This window comes from Mytilus galloprovincialis, chromosome 2 (assembly GCF_965363235.1).
Source record: "Mytilus galloprovincialis chromosome 2, xbMytGall1.hap1.1, whole genome shotgun sequence".
Taxonomy (NCBI): domain Eukaryota; kingdom Metazoa; phylum Mollusca; class Bivalvia; order Mytilida; family Mytilidae; genus Mytilus; species Mytilus galloprovincialis.
Window position 1 is genome coordinate 36,480,758 of NC_134839.1, and position 19,507 is coordinate 36,500,264.

The window sequence follows — 19,507 nt, forward strand, 5'->3', positions numbered from 1 at the left end:
GGAACCCCCCCTTTTACTCTGGGTTGGGAACCCCCCTTTTTAAGATGGCTGGATCCGCCCCTGCAACAGATTTCATTAATAAGATAGAGTCACACAGATTAAAAGGGAATGCATTCTAATTGCCTATGATGTAACGTGAATGTACACAAATATGATCATCGTTAATTTAAAAGAAACGGTTATCAATGCAGTAGAATTTATTGATACACAATAAGAATATCCTTTGAAGATTAAAAAAAAGGTTTAACTGCATTGAAACAATGAATTTGGATTTAATGGACACTTAACGTTCTACAATCAAGTTATAATGAAAACACTGAAATATTATTGACAATTCAGTTGAAATAAAAATTTGCATAAAAAAAGGTTCTAAGGTTCACGTATTGACGTTTTTAAAAAAAAAAAGTAACTTCTTGTACCTTCATAGGATTGTAAAAGCGTTGACCTTGAGCACACTTTAAGAATGAAACGCTTCCGCGCTTCACACAAAATGTACTTCGGTCAACGCTTTTACACCCCAATGAAGGTACAAAAAGAAGCATTCAATTCTTAATTAAGAAATTACTTGATATTAACAGTAGAAAATATTTTTTTATGCTTTTATTCTGTCAATATTTGAATTTTGTTGTTCAATATCGTATTGAAGGAGAATTTCAAAGAATTGTAACTGGATGCAGAAATGTAAACTGATGGCGGGATTATATTGGATGCATGGTGAATCTGACTGCTTTTCTGTGGGACGTTTTAAGTTCTTGTATGTGTTTTTGTAGATGCTGGTCACTACCACTGCTAACGTATTCTAATATTGATCATCTCACTAGGGATAAACATGACTGACGTTTTATATATTTATCTGACATTTATCAAAATTTCCGGCGCTGTATAAAGCCCAATGTCAATTTATTTACCTTTGTATGGATATTTCCGATCGATGTTGTCATTCCAGATAAGATAAGATATATTATTGGTTTAAAATCCAAAATTATAGGATTGATACCAAGACAACAAACATTGGTTTTACGTATGCATAAACATACAAGCATCTATATATATATAGATTCCACCACTGCATCGAGTGTAATACGATATTTATCCACTCGAGACAGTTAAATTTTCAATTTTAAAGTCCGAGCCGCCTCGGCGAGGACTTTAAAATTGATAATTTAACTGTCGAGAGTGGATAAATATCGTATTACACGAGATTTGGTGGTGGAATCTGTTTCTCTAATGATTTTCTAACATTATGCAGGCAAACTTATTCCTTCTTTTCGAATGATCTGCAAAAAGATGTGTTCTTTCTATGTGACGTCGTCAGGCATGGTCGCCTTTTTTCATGTCGTCACAATAGGAAATTCAGAGGACAGCAAGAAAATTCGACGTCACAATCGGATTTTAACCAATGAAGTACTGAGATCAAACGAACCACACGTTGATTAAATATAGATTCCACCACTGCATCGAGTGTAATACGATATTTATCCACTCGAGACAGTTAAATTTTCAATTTTAAAGTCCGAGCCGCCTCGGCGAGGACTTTAAAATTGATAATTTAACTGTCGAGAGTGGATAAATATCGTATTACACGAGATTTGGTGGTGGAATCTGTTTCTCTAATGATTTTCTAACATTATGCAGGCAAACTTATTCCTTCTTTTCGAATGATCTGCAAAAAGATGTGTTCTTTCTATGTGACGTCGTCAGGCATGGTCGCCTTTTTTCATGTCGTCACAATAGGAAATTCAGAGGACAGCAAGAAAATTCGACGTCACAATCGGATTTTAACCAATGAAGTACTGAGATCAAACGAACCACACGTTGATTAAATTTTTTTATACAATGGGTGCAGAAAGGGATAAATTGACGAAGAATTAGAGAAATTTTTTTATACAATGGGTGCAGAAAGGGATAAATTGACGAAGAATTAGAGAAATATATATAACACCTGGATGACAGCAAATAATCTGCCCATATGAAATCAAGGGTCGCATCCTTTGAAAAGTCGATCACAATCCATAGTGAAGTTATCTATAACAGTTTACCAATAAATTTGACAAAAATATTGAACAGTTACTTGCTACATTAAATTTTTCACATGTTTGGGAAAATCATTATACTATTTCAAAAAGGCGTTTATTACATTCACTTCATACCAAACTTAATGATAGATATCTTAATTGATTATTTGCTGTCATCCAGGTGTTATATATATATAGCCACATTTGTATATAGCCACATTTGTAAACAGGCATTGTATATTTATATGGATATTCGCTCCAGTATTAAACGAAAATGTTGTTGCAATAATAAATGTATATTATCTTTGAGAGGGGGTGGTACCACAAAGTTATTTAGTACTCTATAAAGCAGTTCTATAATTGTACATGTCGCTTATGAATTTTAAAATGATTCTAATTATATCAGTCTCGCCACACGTATACAAAAAATGAAATCTTGCTTCATTAGTCAAATTTAAAAAAAGGGGGAACTATTTCACTAATTTTGGAAAACAATTGTTCTCTAATTGTATTTAGTTTTGTACATTTAAAGTGAAATGAAATTCATCGTCTACTTCTAAAAGACACAAAGGACAAATTCTTTCTTCTGCAGGGTGTTTGGTGTGACGAACTTGTTCAATTCTAAGATTACCATTACTTGTGCTAATTTTGGAAAAATGTCTATAGAGCTATTACTTTTCTATCAATATTTAACAATAAATAGGTTTCCAATTCATAATTTTCTGTAAGCTGTCTATATGTTCTGATCTTATTATCGTGCAATGATTTATCAACACAAAACAAATCTTTTCTTTCCAATAATTAAGATATCTATCATTAAGTTTGGTATGAAGTGAATGTAATAAACGCCTTTTTGAAATAGTATAATGATTTTCCCAAACATGTGAAAAATTTAATGTAGCAAGTAACTGTTCAATATTTTTGTCAAATTTATTGGTAAACTGTTATAGATAACTTCACTATGGATTGTGATCGACTTTTCAAAGGATGCGACCCTTGATTTCATATGGGCAGATTATTTGCTGTCATCCAGGTGTTATACGCGGTCTAAAACATTTGGAGGCATAACATACCATTTGCCTTTTATTGGTCCAGTTAACTATGATGGTCATGTTCTGCTAGAATTACAGACAATGGCTCATTGATTTACAGCTACATAAATTATGCTATCATCACAGGCACTTGTCTCAGAAATTTTTTTCCTATAGACCTTAATGTTATATTAAGGTATATATGGGATTTTTTTTTCTGAGACAAGTGCCTGTGGCTATCATCTACAAATAATCTATAATTGAAGATTGTTTGCCAATACCTATATATATGTCTTTGAAAGAAAAAAGGAACATAAACGGTACAAGCATTATGCCCTGCGATACGCCAGATTAATGTAAAAATGCGGATTTGTCCCTTTTCTATAGTACTTTCTTCTGCCTATAGACTTCAGTCATACGTGGATTTTTCCTCCGACTCCAAGTGCATTATTTATTCTACGAAGGAGTCTGCTGTAGGGTAGCGTTGTCAAAAGCTTGCTGAGTTCAAGTATAAATAAGTCCGTTTAATTGTTGCTAGTCATCTAAGATATTACTTGCTTATTTCTTCAACTGTAATTATAAAAGAAAGGCGAAAGATACCAAAGGCACATTCAAACTTATAAGTGAAAAAATAAACTGAAAACGACATGGCTAAATAGAAAAATACAAACAGATACATTACAGTACACAAAAACACAACATAGAAAACTAGAGATAGTGAATGAACCTCACCAACTACTTGAAGTGGTCTCGTGGTCCAGAAGGGTTTATTCATTAAGCAGACCCTGCATGCGTCATATACATGTGACAATCGTCGTGTTGCTCATGTAACTACAATCCCGGTTATAAGTTAAATTCGGTACAAACCCAGTAATAAGTATAATTTGGTAAGTCACATTTTGGTACAGTGGGGACAGGCTAAATTGATAGTTAAAACAATTGGATCATATCCGTTGTCATCTAGCTGTGAAACGGATTATAATTACAAAAAGGTAAACCAACTGGTGATAAGCTGTGGTTCTTTTTCCGATAGCTGAGTCGGAAGTGTGCAGTAATATATTGTTACATTCCAGTGTTTCTATAATGTGCATGTTTAAATAGAATATGCTTCATCACGTTACATGGTACTGATGTAAGCGATACCGATCTATAATTTACTGCATGGTTTTTATCTATCTCCTTTCTTTAAAAAAAGGTTCCTACATTTTATGTCGTCCAATCGTTCAGGCCAGTCTTTTTTTTGTGTATAATGACCTTTCAAATATGTATTTCAGATAAGGTAATATAATATCTGCTGTTTCCTTTAACATTTTAACGATTGACAACAGATTTGTTTCGTTTGGAGGACGTGTTTTTAACAGATAGTCGGCACTCCAATGGGAACCAATTGTGCCCTCTTCTTGCCGACTTGTTTCTTTATTATTATGAGGCTGACTTCATACAGAAACTTCTTAGGAAGAAAGATAAGAAGTAAGAAATATTCTTTAGCTTAACTTTCCGCTATATAGATGATGTTCTCTCTCTAAATAATTCAAAATTTGGTGACTATGTTGAACGCATCGATCCAATCAAACTAGAGATAAAGGATACACCAGATACAGTTCAGTCGGCCTCATATCTTGACTTACATCAAGAAATTGACAGTGATAGTAAAAACGAGGATGGTTTTGACATATTCTCGTGGTTCTCTTGCAATCGCCACTATAGAGTCCCGGGCATAACCTAAGACCAAACAACAGTGATATATTTTTATTACCTTGGGAAATATCGAACACGCATTTGTACAATTAACGTCTTAACATATTATCAATGGACCATTCAAATTTTGGATTCTATTAAAAGGTAAAGATGCTACACAATAAAAAAAAAACATTCAATGGCATTATAGTTTTGAATCCTACTTAACTGTTACTTGGTCCTGAAAGCAAAACAAAGAAAGGAAATCCTTTCTAATTTTAAATTGTTAATAACGAAATTTATTATACCTCAGGCCACACTTAAAAATATTTTGGTTTGCCAAAACGCTACCAAAAGGTTGAGACAGTGAGTAGGTAGGTAGGAATTTTCTTTTTTTTTCAAAAAAAGAAATTGAAGTATCAGATGTTTATTAGTTTTCATGCCTATTTGATTAAAAAAAAACCTCTTCAAATCAGGACAATAAAAGAATTTGAGTAGACAGCTTTTTTCTGGGTAAGTAGCGTTTCGGCAAACAAACCTATTATTTATTATGGCCTCAGTATGTTTTTCTATATAAAAAATAATGAAATAGTTGTGCTGTTTCATTCCACAGTCTATTTGCCAGTCAATAGTTTCAAAGACTAATACCCCGGTTAACAGTTTTATAATTTTATAACCATCTTTCCCGTACTTTATCATGCTTATTTTTCATTGGACAATAATGATATCACTGACTGATCTGCTTGGATTTGTGTGCTTGGCAACGTCAAACTCAAATATCGTAAACGGAATAATGATCTGTTTGTGTCGATTGTAATTTTACTTAATACAAGAAGCAATTATAAAAGAGAAAGAAAATCTTCGCGCGCATTTTTTAAAGATTTAAAATATATTACCTTATTTATAATATGGATTGGTCGTCGTATTCTAAAACTTTGTATTTGCGTTTGGTGTACTTTAGCTAGAATTTATTGATATAAACGGAAATTTAACACAAGTATTTCTAGTCTTGATTGCAATTAATGAAATTTATAGTTACAAATACAACACGAACTATAAAAAAACATAGAGTTCATCTTGTGCATGTCAAGTTATGTGACATTTTTTCTTTTCTTTCAGATGATATATGTACACTTTTAGAAAATAAGTTAATTTGGTATATAAAAACACCGAATGACTGTGTTGTACAGTATAATAAACCACCTAATGACTGGTTTTGCGGGTAATAGCAAGTTTGTTGTCCCTTCCATACCAACTATCATTGGCGGATCCAGGGGGAGGGTTCCCTTTTTTTGGACGATCAATGCATTTGAATGGGGACATAAAGTCGGAACCCCCCCCCCTTTTGTCCTTGGTTGGAAACCCCCCTTTTGAAATGGCTGGATCCGCCCCCGAGAGCAATAGTTGGTTTCTCAGGGACCAAAAAATTGCTAAAACCCTCACACCCAGTCAATAAGTGTATAATATGAACCTTTCGTTTAGTAGATTTCAAATTTGAAGAAAATCTATTGACTGCGGATTTTTAATTTTATTTTAAAAACATATTTTTATATGAACATCAACGTCGATAATTCGAACGCACTCTAGGTCCGACGGACAGATCACGTGGTCTCTCTTTTAGTCGTCCATTCTACCGCTAACAAGGAACAACAATGCCAGGCTATGGAAATTTTGGGGGTGGCGGCGGAGGAGGAGGTGGTGGAGGGGTAAGCAATATGTTATTTATATAAACTAATCTTGAGCAAGTTTAATACAATCATACATATCAATATAAACAGTATTCTTGAGCATAGGCGATGTCGAAGTGAGTCCGCGTGGGGCATAATTTACAGTAACGCACGCGGTTCAAATAGGAGGGAATGATTATTGCATTGAATCATACAGATCTGACGAATATCTCGGTTTATGAGGAATATCTTCCATGAGGGTGGTTGGCCTGACTATTTAGATCTGCTTTTGTATGAACTTGACATGTCTTAATACCTTAAAATCCTTCAAATGAGATAGATACCTAAGATGGCATTTAATTTTATTTTTGAGCACATATATAATTCTAAAAATCACCAGTGTAACTTATTGTGTGAGTTCGTGGTCTAGTGGTTAAGACCGATGGCTACAGTGCTGAAGGTCCCGAGGTCGATTCTCACTCGGGGTGCTAAAAATATCAGTACATCAGAAGGGTAATTTTCACCCTCTCACACACATCTCTGGTACCCAGACCGGAGTTTAAACTAGAATGGGTACTTTGGGGGCCTCGGTTGGTCAAAGTTGTCCCCTGCTTTGACCTGGAGATCAATCTTCTGATATCTCTCTGGTTTGTCTGTTTCCACCGAGTGGCCCGGTGGTTCTCTCCGAGTACTTCGGCTTCCTCCACCATAATAACAGACTTCCCGGTGTCCTACACGCTCCCTTGGGCGGTGTTGGTTGGGGATTGTTCTGGTGGTGGGATAATATTGTAAAGGACACATCTCCATTAATCCTTAGGGAGTGTACATGGATCCGCTGTACCCTTGCAGTCAATCAATGGGTGCGTCTTAATTGGCGGAATCTCAGTACATACATTGAACATACCCAAGCCTTTAAACGACATGCAAATAGGCCCTGTGTGATTAAAATTCCCCCTGGTGAGTTTGAAAATTTGCAGGTATTATCACATCATTTTAAATTTTATACAAAATTGTCCATTTTATGGGAATCGAAAAGAAAATAAAGTCTTAGTAAATTTTAGGAAAGCATTATCAGTTTGAGTTCATTCAGCTTGGCACTGACTCAATGCAATAATCATTATGACATAATTAGCATGATTAGAGATAATTTATTAAACAAAAAGTTATAGATTCTATTAATTCATGTACATTTGTATGTAACTAATGTTAGAATGTCTCATAATTATGAGATTTTAAACGAAATATGGGTTGTAAGCATTTATTTTGTTTTTCAGAGAGGAGGTAGAAATAGACCATTCAATGACCCAAATGATCCAGAATCAGAGCAGTACAGAAAATTATTTGTTGGCGGACTAAGTTACGAGACAACAGATGATGGACTTAAAGAACATTTTGAACAGTGGGGAGAGATAGAGGATCACATTGTAATGAAAGACCCCCAGACAAAGAGATCAAGAGGTTTTGGCTTCATCACATACAAAAAATCACACATGCTAGATGATGCTCAGGCTAGCAGACCCCACAAAATTGATAGTCGTGAGGTGGAAACAAAAAGAGCTATGCCAAGAGAGGTACTTTTATCAATATTTGAGTTTTGAATATAAATCTACTAGTATTACTAAATTAATACTTGTAAAAGTAGTACCATGTATATATATGTCCATTGTTGAACTTGATTCATTGTAACAATCTATCTATATATATTTGTATTTAAATAGGATTCAGGCAAACCCGATGTACATGAGGCTGCTAAGAAGATGTTTATTGGTGGCATGAAAGATGGAACATCAGAAGATGACATACGTGAAGTTTTTGAAGAGTATGGAAAAATTGCCAAAGTTGAAATGGTGACCGATAAAGCAACAGGCAAACAGAAAAGTTTCTGCTTTGTAGAGTTTGAAGATTACGATCCAGTTGACAAGTGTGTCTGTAAGTATAGCATTAAAATAATGTATATAAACCAGAAATTTTGTTTATTTAAAATAAGATGTGGTATAATTGCCAATGAGACAAGTCTCCACAAGAGACCAAAATGACACAGCAATTAAAAACTATAGGTCACCGTACAGCCTTTAACAATCAGCAAAGCCCATACATACCGCAAAGTCAGATATAAAAGGCCCCAAAATGACAATATAAAACAATCCAAACTAGAAAACTAACTTATTTATGTAAATATGGTCTATATTTTGTTTGGCTTTGAAAAAAAGTTTGGTACAGTAATTTACTTAAAAATAACCAGTTTTCATCAGTTTTCTTTGTGCTTGAAGACTTTGACTTGATATTTGTTATTTTATTTTCACCTTGACAAGTTATAGATCAAGCTAGAATTTTGTTCCATTACAATGAATTTTTAAGCGGTTAAGGATCATATATTGCCATGCAAAACTCACAGAATGCTTATTTTAGATATGAAACATAGAATACAAATGCGTCTATATTTTGTGTAAAAGGTTATTACCAATTTTACAAGATGAATTGATAAAACTAAAATACTGATGATCATGAGGAAGTCTACTTGGTGCTTAGCATTCATTCATTTTCTTGGCATATTTTGATGAATTAATTAACATGGGATTTATCATTTTCAAATGGCAGTGAAGAAAGAATTTATGCTTAATGGCAAGAAGATAGAAGTAAAGAAAGCTCACAAAAAAGAGGGAGAAGGTGGTGGTGGTGGCCGAGGCGGTGGTAGAGGTGGAGGCCGGGGAGGAAGAGGCGGAGGTTTGTATTTAGTTATTTACAACTTTGATTAGTTCTATATAACATCATGCTGATGATTTGACCAACAAAACTCTTGATAATGTACTTGACTTAAATAAGATGGATATAGGACTTAACGTCTTGAACACTAAATGATCTTCAGAAGGCCAAAATAAAAAAATGTTTGTTTCCCCTCCCCCACCCTGGTTAAAAATAACCCCCTGGTCAAAAGATTATTTTCTACAAAAAAATCGAAATAATTTTTATTCCCGGAAATAAATTTGTTCCCATTTTTGAAATTGCTTGAAAGCAAATGGATTGATAATCTAAATAAATACACTCAAATTGACCACAAACAACTGAAAAGTTGCCTTGACTGGACAAGTCAATCCATTAAACCATTCATGTGACATCCAGTTAAAAAAAAAGAAGAAAAAGAAGAACCTGCCTTCCTTGTCGGTTTACAAAGGGTAGAGCTCTTCATTAATGACCCTAATTCTGCCTGAACCTTTTTCTGCTTGAAAATTTTAAATAAATTGGCCTTTGGAAAAAAGGCCAGAGTTCTATAGCAGTAAAAGTCATGTAAGACCCGTGTTTTTTTTTTGTGGAGGAGACTTAACACAGATTCATTCAATAATGATGAAAGTTTTTTGTATATCCAATATTAATGAAAGTTTTTTTTTATAGATTTTCATAATTTCTAACTAAAAGAATTTTTTTTCAGGACAAGGAAACTATGGTGGTGGCATGGGTCAAAGCTTTGGAGGTCAAGGTGGAGGCTATGGCCAGCAAGGTGTGTTAGATTTAAGCCTCATCATTACCATGATTACTAGTTTTAAGTGGATTCAAATTTACAACTAAAAGTTACGAAACATTTGGTCTTCACACTCAACCACAGGCCAACCAGCTCAGGCTTGTAAAAATGCTGTCTGATCTGTATAACTTATCTCTACAGGCCAATAGAATATAATCAGATGTTCAGCTTCTGTTCTGTAGATTAAATTTTTTATCATGAATATGAAACACTTTTAATTACTATAGAATACAGAGATATTTCAGAACCAACCTCCTATATCATTCAATACTTATTGATGTAATAATTTTTGGCCATAAATCTTGATAAAGAAAGTTAACCAGGAACATGAGAAATACAACAATGTTATAATAGATTTCAGGTTGTCCACTATTTTAACAGGGTTTAACTTGATGGAATGTCCATGACATACTCTCAGAATGCTTGTTTTTTATGTGTGACATGACTGATTTTTATTTTTTATGTGTATTTAGGTGGATACGGCGACTTCGGCGGTGGTTATGGTGGAGGATATGACGATGGCAGTGGTGGTTATGGAGGTGGCTACAACCAAGGTGGTGGATACAACCAAGGTTATGGTGACAGTGGATATAATAGTGGCTATGGAGGTGGACAAGGTTAGTATTGGGAAGCTATACGATACTCCCAATCATTAAATGGGGGAAAATGAAAGTTGAGAAGGGTAGCATGTTGTCAATTTGACTTTTCTCTTGCTAAGATGGAATATGAAAAAAATGCATTATTTCAATTTAAAAATCCTTTATTTATAAGAATAATCACAGATCAAGTACAAATTTGGGTATCATCACTTTCACAGTTCTAGAATAATGCCCCTTTACAAATGGAAAAAATGCTGATTTTTTAGTTGCTGTACTCTTATCTTAGTTTGCGTCAACCAAATGCTATGAAACTTGTACACAATGGGTGACAATGCTCATGACCACAGAACACTGATCAAGCTTGAATTTTGATGGCATCACTTTTAACGTTCTTGAATTATGCCCATTTATAACATATGCAAGCTGGGCATCATCTGGTCCCATGGACACATTCCCTATTTATTATTTCTTAAATGTTACTGTTATTTTATTGAAGGAGATTGGAACCAACAGTTTGGACAAGGTTATGGTGGTAATTCTGGAGGTGGACCCATGAGAGGAGGACAGTATGGTGGCTCTCAGAGAGGAGGGGGAGGTGGAGGAGGAACACCTTATCAGAGTTAGTTCTCTTTGTATTTAATGCAAATTTATTTTTATACCGGTCCTTGCATAGTAGGCAGTAGGTATACTGCATTTGCCCTGTTCAACTGTCGAAAACTTTTGTTGCATATAATTCAGCTTCTCTATTATGGGATGTTTTGATATTTGGTCTGAAATTATGAGTTGCACTATGTAAGCAATTTTAAAATCTACCAAAAATCAGATTAAAATATACACACTTGAACATCTTATGTTTGAATTATACTGGAGTGCTTCATCTGAGTTAGAATGGTACACAATGTTGACCATCAGGAGACTCCAATATGATATAAATGTTATTCAAGCTTCACATGGGTTAGGGGTCTGTGTCAGTGTTCTATATCCCCTTCACCTAATGGCCCCTGAGGTAATATTAAGTATAACATGTATATAATCCCTCTCGAGTTAAGGTAGGTAAAAGACATATTTTTGATTTATAATTCATCCCATAGAATATAGCATGGATATGAAAATTAAAAATAAACATGTATTTGTTGTAGGTTATGGAAGAGGGGCAGGAGGCGGAGGATACAATCGATAAGTCTTCATCTTCATTTCATCATTTCAGGTAATTAGTCTTACATGATTACAAAGAATTTATCTAAATCCAGGTGTAAAAATATATTATCTTTATCGATATCAATTGATATAAATTAATGTTTCAACAATAATGTTGAACCCATCTGTCTTATAATTAAATATATCCAGGAACTATTTTCTCAAAATGTTACTTTTTACCAAAATTTTCCATTTATTTGTTTTGTCCAACCAAATCTATATCATCAGACTAAAACTCAGGTTTGGCACTTCAAAATCAACTCTAATTAATGGAATCCGATATTAACATGGTTAATATGGTTGGAAATAATTTCGAAAGCTTGTTTAATTTCCCCCAAGATAACAATGTATTTATGTACCAAAAATTTGATGAAAACTTTACTAAAATAGTATTATAAATTTTGACAGGCTCTGTCCAAATTAAAAAAAAATAGGCTGATTATTTTAGGCAAGAGAAATAATATGGAGCTTAAACAAATTCCAAGTTAAGTTTTGCTTTCTTGATAGAGTAACATGAACAAATGTAATAGTAGATGTTTTGAACACGATTTGACTGTCCCTTTGGTATCTTTCGTCCCTCTTTTAATATAAACTGAAAAATCCTAATTAGTTCAAGGAGCAACTTGGATTATTTAAACTACATGTAGTTGTAATAAGTAAATTTAAATTCTATTTTATTTGTGGTCATTTTATATTTTACTCTTTAAATTGGAACGGTCTGGATGGCCTGTGTAAGTCATTAAAATCGTTCAAAAAGGTGTATCACTTTTTCCTGAATTTGGGTCATATTTACACATAACTGCTAATTGATATCTAAACTTGAAATATTCTATGTGTAATGTTAACTGCCTTCTTGATAGAGTAACAATGTATTTATGTACCAAAAATTCATGTTTAAACAAACTTAGATTACTTCTACTTCTGTTTGTTTTTGTTGTATTTTATAGTACTTTTTAAATATTTGATAATAACATTCTTCTTCTACATTACATTAGGCAGGTATATAGGCAGCAGACACCAATAGGACTAAGTTAAGCATCCTTTTGTTAAGGAGGTCCTAGGTTGCAGAAAAATCAACATAAACATTCCAGTTAAGTCATTAAGGGAAGGAATAGGATGCCACACAGAACTACTTTACTACCCCTTAAGTAGATAAGGGAAAGAACTACACCGAACTACTTTGTAATCGATCCAGTTTAACTATTAAGGGAAGGAAGCTTGATGGAATTGTTTTACCACCTGTAAGATGTTAGGGGATAACAACTACCCCATAAATAGTTAAGAGAAGGAACTCAATAGAAGTGCTAAGTATTTTATCCAAACGAAATAACATCCATTTATAGTAACTAAATGGTTAAGTGAAGGAACTCCAACAGATGGCTTAAGTGTAAACAAATTTAGCATTTAAGGGAGGCATTTCCAACTGACTAAAAATACTTCACTTTGGATAAGTGGTAAAATGATGGATCAAACTGCTTTAGGAGTAGTTAAGGGATAGTATTACAGTTCAACAGAAGTTTATTTTCCATATAGGTAAAGCAAGGAAAAATGGGCTAAGTATCTATTCCTGAACTTCATATTTCATTTAAGGTGTTGAGGATTACTATTGAATCTCAAGCAGATTTTTCATACATTGTTTCATAGGTTGATTGATGCTTTAAGATTTCCTAGTGAAAGAATTTCTCATTTAACATTAGTTTTGAAGTATACCTGGCTGAAATTGAATATATCCAATGAACTTGGTTGTTGTTAATTATGTCCATCATGTTATAAAATTAAAATATTGTGTTTTTTATAGAAATGTCATTCATCTGTATATAACTCACTGTCACCAGTAACTGTCAAATAAAAATATAGAATATACCATACTTTAGTTTCATTCCACTTTATAATTTATTGTCAGATTGTTAGGAATTTGTTTGAACAAACTTAGATTACTTCTACATATCTGATTAAATACATCATAAACTTGCAAAACTTGGAATGTTGTTTTGTATATTAGGTGGTGAGACTGGCATTTTGTTATCAAGTGGCAACATCCTAAAATTGTTCAGTTAGTATCGCATTATTTGCATGGTCAATTGATCTCCTGTGCTGACACAGAAGTTTTTTTAACATTTGTCTAGGATGTCTGTTCCTTAATTATTTTTAGATCAACTGTTACAGAGGAGAAATTTAAAAATGTCAACAACTGGCTTACAAAGATGTTTTGAAATACAAACAAATACATTTTCCCATGTGTAATCTGAAAAAGTCAGGAGATGAAAGCATTAATAACAATCACAAGCTGGTGAATGTTTGGTATATTTCCCATTTGTAAGATTTCTTTTTTCTTTGTAATTTTGTAATTTTTTAATGGAATCTAAAAATATACATTAGGTCTCTTCCGTACATATTTTTTTTTCAAAAATTACAAACATGTTCCTTCATCTTGTTAGTTTATGTTATTCAGATTGAAGTTCAGAGTTGTTAGCTTCATTTTAAATGCTTCACAGAAATTTCACTTTCTGTAGTCAATGGTATAGAAATTATAAACAAGGTTTGAGGACCACTTACAAGTTTTATTTTTATACATGAAACATATGTCGGGTAATAAATTACAAGCCTAAAATCTTTATCACAGACAAGTATATACACCTATTCACCAGAGATTGTACATCAAACTCCTTTAAAGTTATTATATGGTTGATATATGCAAGTCTTTATACTATGGGCATTCATATCAAAACATCATCTTTTCTTCCATTCACCTATTGAATTAACGACATGATAAAAAAAATATATCTCCACAGTTTTAGATGTAGAACATTTGGTATCCTTTTATTCCTGCTGAAAAGTACTCAACCGATTTTGTTTTTGTTGTTGTTTTTTTTTTAGAGTCTGTTACATTCATTCAGTAATACTGCACTTTAGCTCTCAAAATTGCTACCTCCATATGTTTGATGGTATATAATTTATTCTGCATGTCATCAAAGTCGCCTCTTAAAAAAAGATATATCGTCAACACCAAATAAAATAATAACACATTCAGTGCTAGCACTTCCTGTTATTGATATGAATAAAAGAACTGATTTTACTTTTGAAGTAGATGTTTTCAATTTAGATGCAGCCTTGTTACTTTTAATGATTTGAGTTTGATTAAAAATTGTATGATTTTGAATTGGAATAATTTCAATCAAATTCATCCAAAATAAATTGCTCACAACTCTGATGATTGAAACTTCATACAAAGTCATCTCAAACGACATGCTGTCTAAACAATGAAGTTGAGAGTTGTTTTAGGTATATAAATTATAATTGTGTCCATTTGATAATAATAGTCTTTTATTCAGAAGCAATACAGCTTATAGAATTTACATATTATACAAATATAATAGCATCAGTGAATAGTTACATACATGGTTTGTAAATTACAAACAGTTTGTATCAATGGCAGAGAGTGACAACTCATAATATAAATAATAAATTATAAGTCTAACATTATGAATAACGAATCTTATCAGCTAAATAAAAAAAAGATATTTACCTAGATTGTTAAGCTCTTTAATGTTATGAACAGACAATAATTGTATAAGTTTATAAGAAGATGTTTTTTTTCCAATGAAATGATAAAAAAAAATGCATTGTATGTAGGATTTATTTTGAAAGGCAACTTAATTTCATTAATCCTGGCACTAAAATAGATCACAATTGCAATAGAGGGAATTAAATTATGAAAAAGCAGTTTACCATGTCAATTCCAGCCTTTCCACGATTCAGGAAAACCATTATAAGATGTTTAGCTTAGTTATTAAACATTTGTTATTGACTGGCAAGCCCGAAAATCTGTCTTTTATAAAATTATTATGGATCCTGTGGCATCTTCTTTTGAAAATATTTGCTGGGCTGTGCTGTTTGGCTTGTAGTTGATTGTTAAGAATGCAGTTCTTTGGGCTTGAAAGTCGTTCTTTAGGCTATCAAAAGTTTGAAGAGAACACTTAAGCTTTCGTCACACTATATAAAATATGGTTTACTCTTGGCTACCAGTGAGACAGAAAACAGATATTTTGTGTACTCCGACATTAATAGTGTAAGGAACACAAATGTTTGGGACGACTTACTCTGTAATATTGAATGTTTCTCTTATGGATGCTCGACATTTTGTTATAACAAATTCGATAATTTAAACAACCATTGGGTAACGACTAACGAGTGCTTAGAGCAACATTGGGCTTAATTTATTAAGCCAAATTGGGTGTTCTGACCGTTGAGCAGAACACGTGATTATAGGTGCCAGTTTGACTGAACGCTTCTCGGACATAACAATTTTAATTCTGGTATCTATGATGAGTTTATTTCATTCACTGTGGGAGATATAAAGGTACAGTCACGGCCGATCAAACTAGTGTTAGATCCGATGATTACGATGAAGAATCAAGTAAAAAAAAATCATAGGAGACCGATTAAGGGAATACTTCTAGCCTTTTTTACATGGTGATCTTTGGATTCACCAACTGTATTTCATGTCCTCGTAGCCACTTTTCGAACCTCAATATAGATTATTTCATTGGTTTTCCTCGTAAATGATTTATATAGGCAACACTCACTTTTAACAAACGACAATCAATCATTTTTACAGTTAATGCATGCATTGTCGCAATCTTTTATGGTTGAAGAGGTAATAAAAAAGTTGCAGAACTGCTTCCCCTTACCGGAATCTTCTACTGTATTATGCATTCAGAATTTTTGAAAGACTAAGCTAGTGTTTTGTCTAAAGAATCAAAAAGCATTTTCTACAGTTCTTTTTGAGTTGAGGAATAGGTGAAAGACGGGGATTTAATATAAAAACATGAATCTGCCATTCACTGTAGGTTATGCAATTAATGAATGCTATACATTCAATGGTCGTACAACTGAAGAAGTTATAAGAAGCATGGGTAAGCTGGCTTAAGGTTAAGGTTTTTGTATTCAGGTAGGTTTACTTTCATTCCTTATTCAATTGAAGTTTTAAAAAAATAAGTCAATAAACAAATTTTTGTAATAGAATGGCACACATAATTATAAGTACGTTACACTAACCGCCTGACCACCAAAGAAGTAAATTATAGATGAAAACTTATTGTTAATTTATTAGAATCTAAACTAAAAGTTGGACAGTCTTGTCAACTGAGGTGATACTGATACTTATGCTCAGCTGTTAGGAAATGCCTTCTACATTTGCGTCATTTTCAGTCTGTCGATCCTCCCCTGTCAGTTAATAAAGGGGATTATACTTTATAAAAAAAATCTGTAAAACATAAAGATGGTTAGAACCAAGCTTTGCAAAAATATAGTGTCTCGATTTTGAAATGTAAATGTAAATTGGGTATTCCACAACATGCCAACACACATTAGGAAATTTAAGACTATAAAAAAGTTTTGTAAAAATCGGAATAGTTTGAAAATTTAATTAAAAAAAATCCTTGATTACGCCTTCTTTTAAGAATTGTGGGCAGTTAAAGATAAACTTTCGATATATGAATTATTCATCAGGGGTGTAGGAGAGGGGAAGGAGGTGTAAAGGTGCATTACAGTTCTTTGTTTGTATGGAAAATGAAAGATACTGACGAACTTCTTTATTCGACATGCAAATACAGATTTACGTACGGATTGTTTAATTGTTTTTGTTGATCACCTGCATAATTTTTTTTCATTTTTCAGTTTAGATCGTCTTAGATTTCAACGTTAAGAATTATCGTAAACGACATAAACGGCCACCAAAATTATCAACAAATTGATACTATTATGTTAAACATCAATTAAAAATTTCTGAAATGAGCTGTTGCTTCCGGATTTATAGTTAATGATGCGCTTCTGATCCCGCCTGTAGCACTATCGCACGATCAAACAAAACACTGCAAATTTTGAAATAAACAAATTGCAAAATCTTGCAATAATCCCGGCCTATTTCTTCATTATACCGTATGTCTGGTAATTAACAGACTTGTGACTGTTTTTAAGATTTACAGGCGACAAGTACGTCTGTTTTTAAACATGACTCCATCGTAGACGATATTTTTTTCAACGGATGTATACTACTTAAAAATATACGGTCTACATTACCAAAAGTGACAATTTTAAAGTCTTTTATCTCGAATATTCTTGTATACATTCTAGGATGAATTGAACTTAGTCTTAAACTGGCATTCAAGTATACTGACGTCTGCATACGGAAAAGAAATAGGTTCTGTTGCACACCAAAGACAGGTAAATATAAATTTATTCGTCGCACAATTTTGAAGTTGAGGATAACACTTCTTTTTGGGTGTTTTCGCTAGTTGGATTTACTCGTTCCGGTTAAATAATTCGTTAATGCTGATCATATTATCTTCGTGTCGTAGAGGACCGAATGCAGTTTTTATCCGTCTAAAAGTTATAGATATGTTCCGTCTTTAATACAACGTATCAGTGACATCAATCAAATTCCCTGTTTGCATGCAACTTTAAAATATCACTTATCATGCTGGTTCGGACTACTATTCTTGTAGAGATACATTGTAGGAATGAATGAACTCAACATAGTCTGAATCTGACATTCCAGCTTACTGACGTAAAATACTCGATACGCATTTAGAATTTACATATATTAAACTCGTCAATTTCTGGACGATTTCCCGAGTTGTCACTTTTAAGCTAAACAGTGATGATTTGCTAGTGCACATGTATCATCAATCTGATTGAAACATTGATCATATGCCCAGGCCTCGCTTTCAAGCAAAGTTTGAACACATCATCTGTATTTTAATCAGTTTTGTACACGAATAGGACTGGAGCAAAGATTCAAACCCGAATTGAGTCATCATAACCTGTAATTCACGTATGGACTTTTGTGTCGAGAACACGAATTCTAAGTAATGACAAACCTTACATGAAACAATATTTTGTCATCGGATATATTAATTCGTAATAGGAATAAAGGTCGGTGTTAACATTTGTTATCTAGAACTGCATTGCACTTTTTTTCAAATTTATTAAACAAAAAAGAACGAAAATGACGATAAAAAACCCAGACATTTTTATATTCATGATTTGTTAAATTTTGATAATTATCTTTTTTGCAGGTTACGAAGAGAAATAAAAGAAGTTGACGAGACGGATTACAGATGCAAGAAAAATACTTTTAGCTACAATTTAAACGTGGAGAAATAAAAGAAGTTTACAAGACGGAATACTGTTGCATAAAAGATTAACTTTTTAGCTACAATTTAAACGTGGAGAAACAAAAGAAGTTTACGAGACGGAATACAGATGCACAAATGATGGAAGTTTAAGCTACAATGAAAACAGTATGAATGTCAATGGGAAAATTATAAAATGAATAAAACATAATACTATACATAATTAGTTACATACATATTCTAGGTGCAAAGAAAAAAAGATAATATCAACTTTTTAACTCGCCTTACCCAGATTCACCACACAGCGATGAAAAGACATTTTCTAGGGGCAAAATCTCAAAATTTTAGGCATTTGAACTAGCAGAATGTACGATTGAATGATACCGTTATCACAGTTTAATCCTATTATGATACCCTGGATATTGCTGGTATTCTGTACACAATTGAATACTAGTACTGGATAGGAAGCGCCATTATTGTATTATTAATTGAAACTGTATTCTCATTATGTAGCAAATATACTAAACTTTCTCCAGTAACAAGGGCAATCAAAATCAGAAGTCTAAGTCAAGACTACTATCATTTTAAAAACAGATACCACTGCTTTGGACCTTCATGTTCATGGCAGTATCATCATCATTATAGTAGTAAGTCTCAAGGTACTGACA

The 19,507-nt window shown here is 33.1% G+C and overlaps 1 protein-coding gene across 4 annotated transcripts; it reads left to right on the forward strand.

The window, feature by feature from the left end:
* Positions 1 to 6,305: 6,305 nt before the first annotated feature.
* Positions 6,306 to 19,062, forward strand: LOC143063504 (heterogeneous nuclear ribonucleoprotein 87F-like). Of its 4 annotated transcripts, XR_012975023.1 has the most exons (11): positions 6,306 to 6,429; positions 7,665 to 7,961; positions 8,109 to 8,319; positions 8,989 to 9,114; positions 9,818 to 9,886; positions 10,381 to 10,524; positions 11,003 to 11,125; positions 11,646 to 11,713; positions 16,554 to 16,654; positions 17,839 to 17,928; positions 18,783 to 19,062. XR_012975023.1 is itself a non-coding variant. In XM_076235702.1 (9 exons), exons 1-8 carry the CDS (start codon positions 6,376 to 6,378, stop codon positions 11,684 to 11,686), a joined length of 1,065 nt encoding a protein of 354 aa, XP_076091817.1. In that variant the 5' UTR covers positions 6,306 to 6,375; the 3' UTR covers positions 11,687 to 11,713; positions 12,699 to 13,569. The 4 variants fall into 4 exon arrangements, 1 of the variants encoding a protein (XP_076091817.1); XR_012975024.1 differs by lacking the exon at positions 16,554 to 16,654 and having other exon boundaries at positions 17,839 to 17,930; positions 18,797 to 19,062; XR_012975022.1 differs by lacking the exon at positions 16,554 to 16,654.
* Positions 19,063 to 19,507: the final 445 nt, after the last annotated feature.

Coding starts and splice junctions, on each gene's coding strand:
- LOC143063504 (XM_076235702.1), top strand. CDS start 6,376: ATGCCAGGCTATGGAAATTTTGGGGGTGGCGGCGGAGGAGGAGGTGGT. Junction 8,320..8,988: donor TCCAGTTGACAAGTGTGTCT/GTAAGTATAGCA, acceptor TTCAAATGGCAG/TGAAGAAAGAATTTATGCTT. Junction 10,525..11,002: donor TGGCTATGGAGGTGGACAAG/GTTAGTATTGGG, acceptor ATTTTATTGAAG/GAGATTGGAACCAACAGTTT.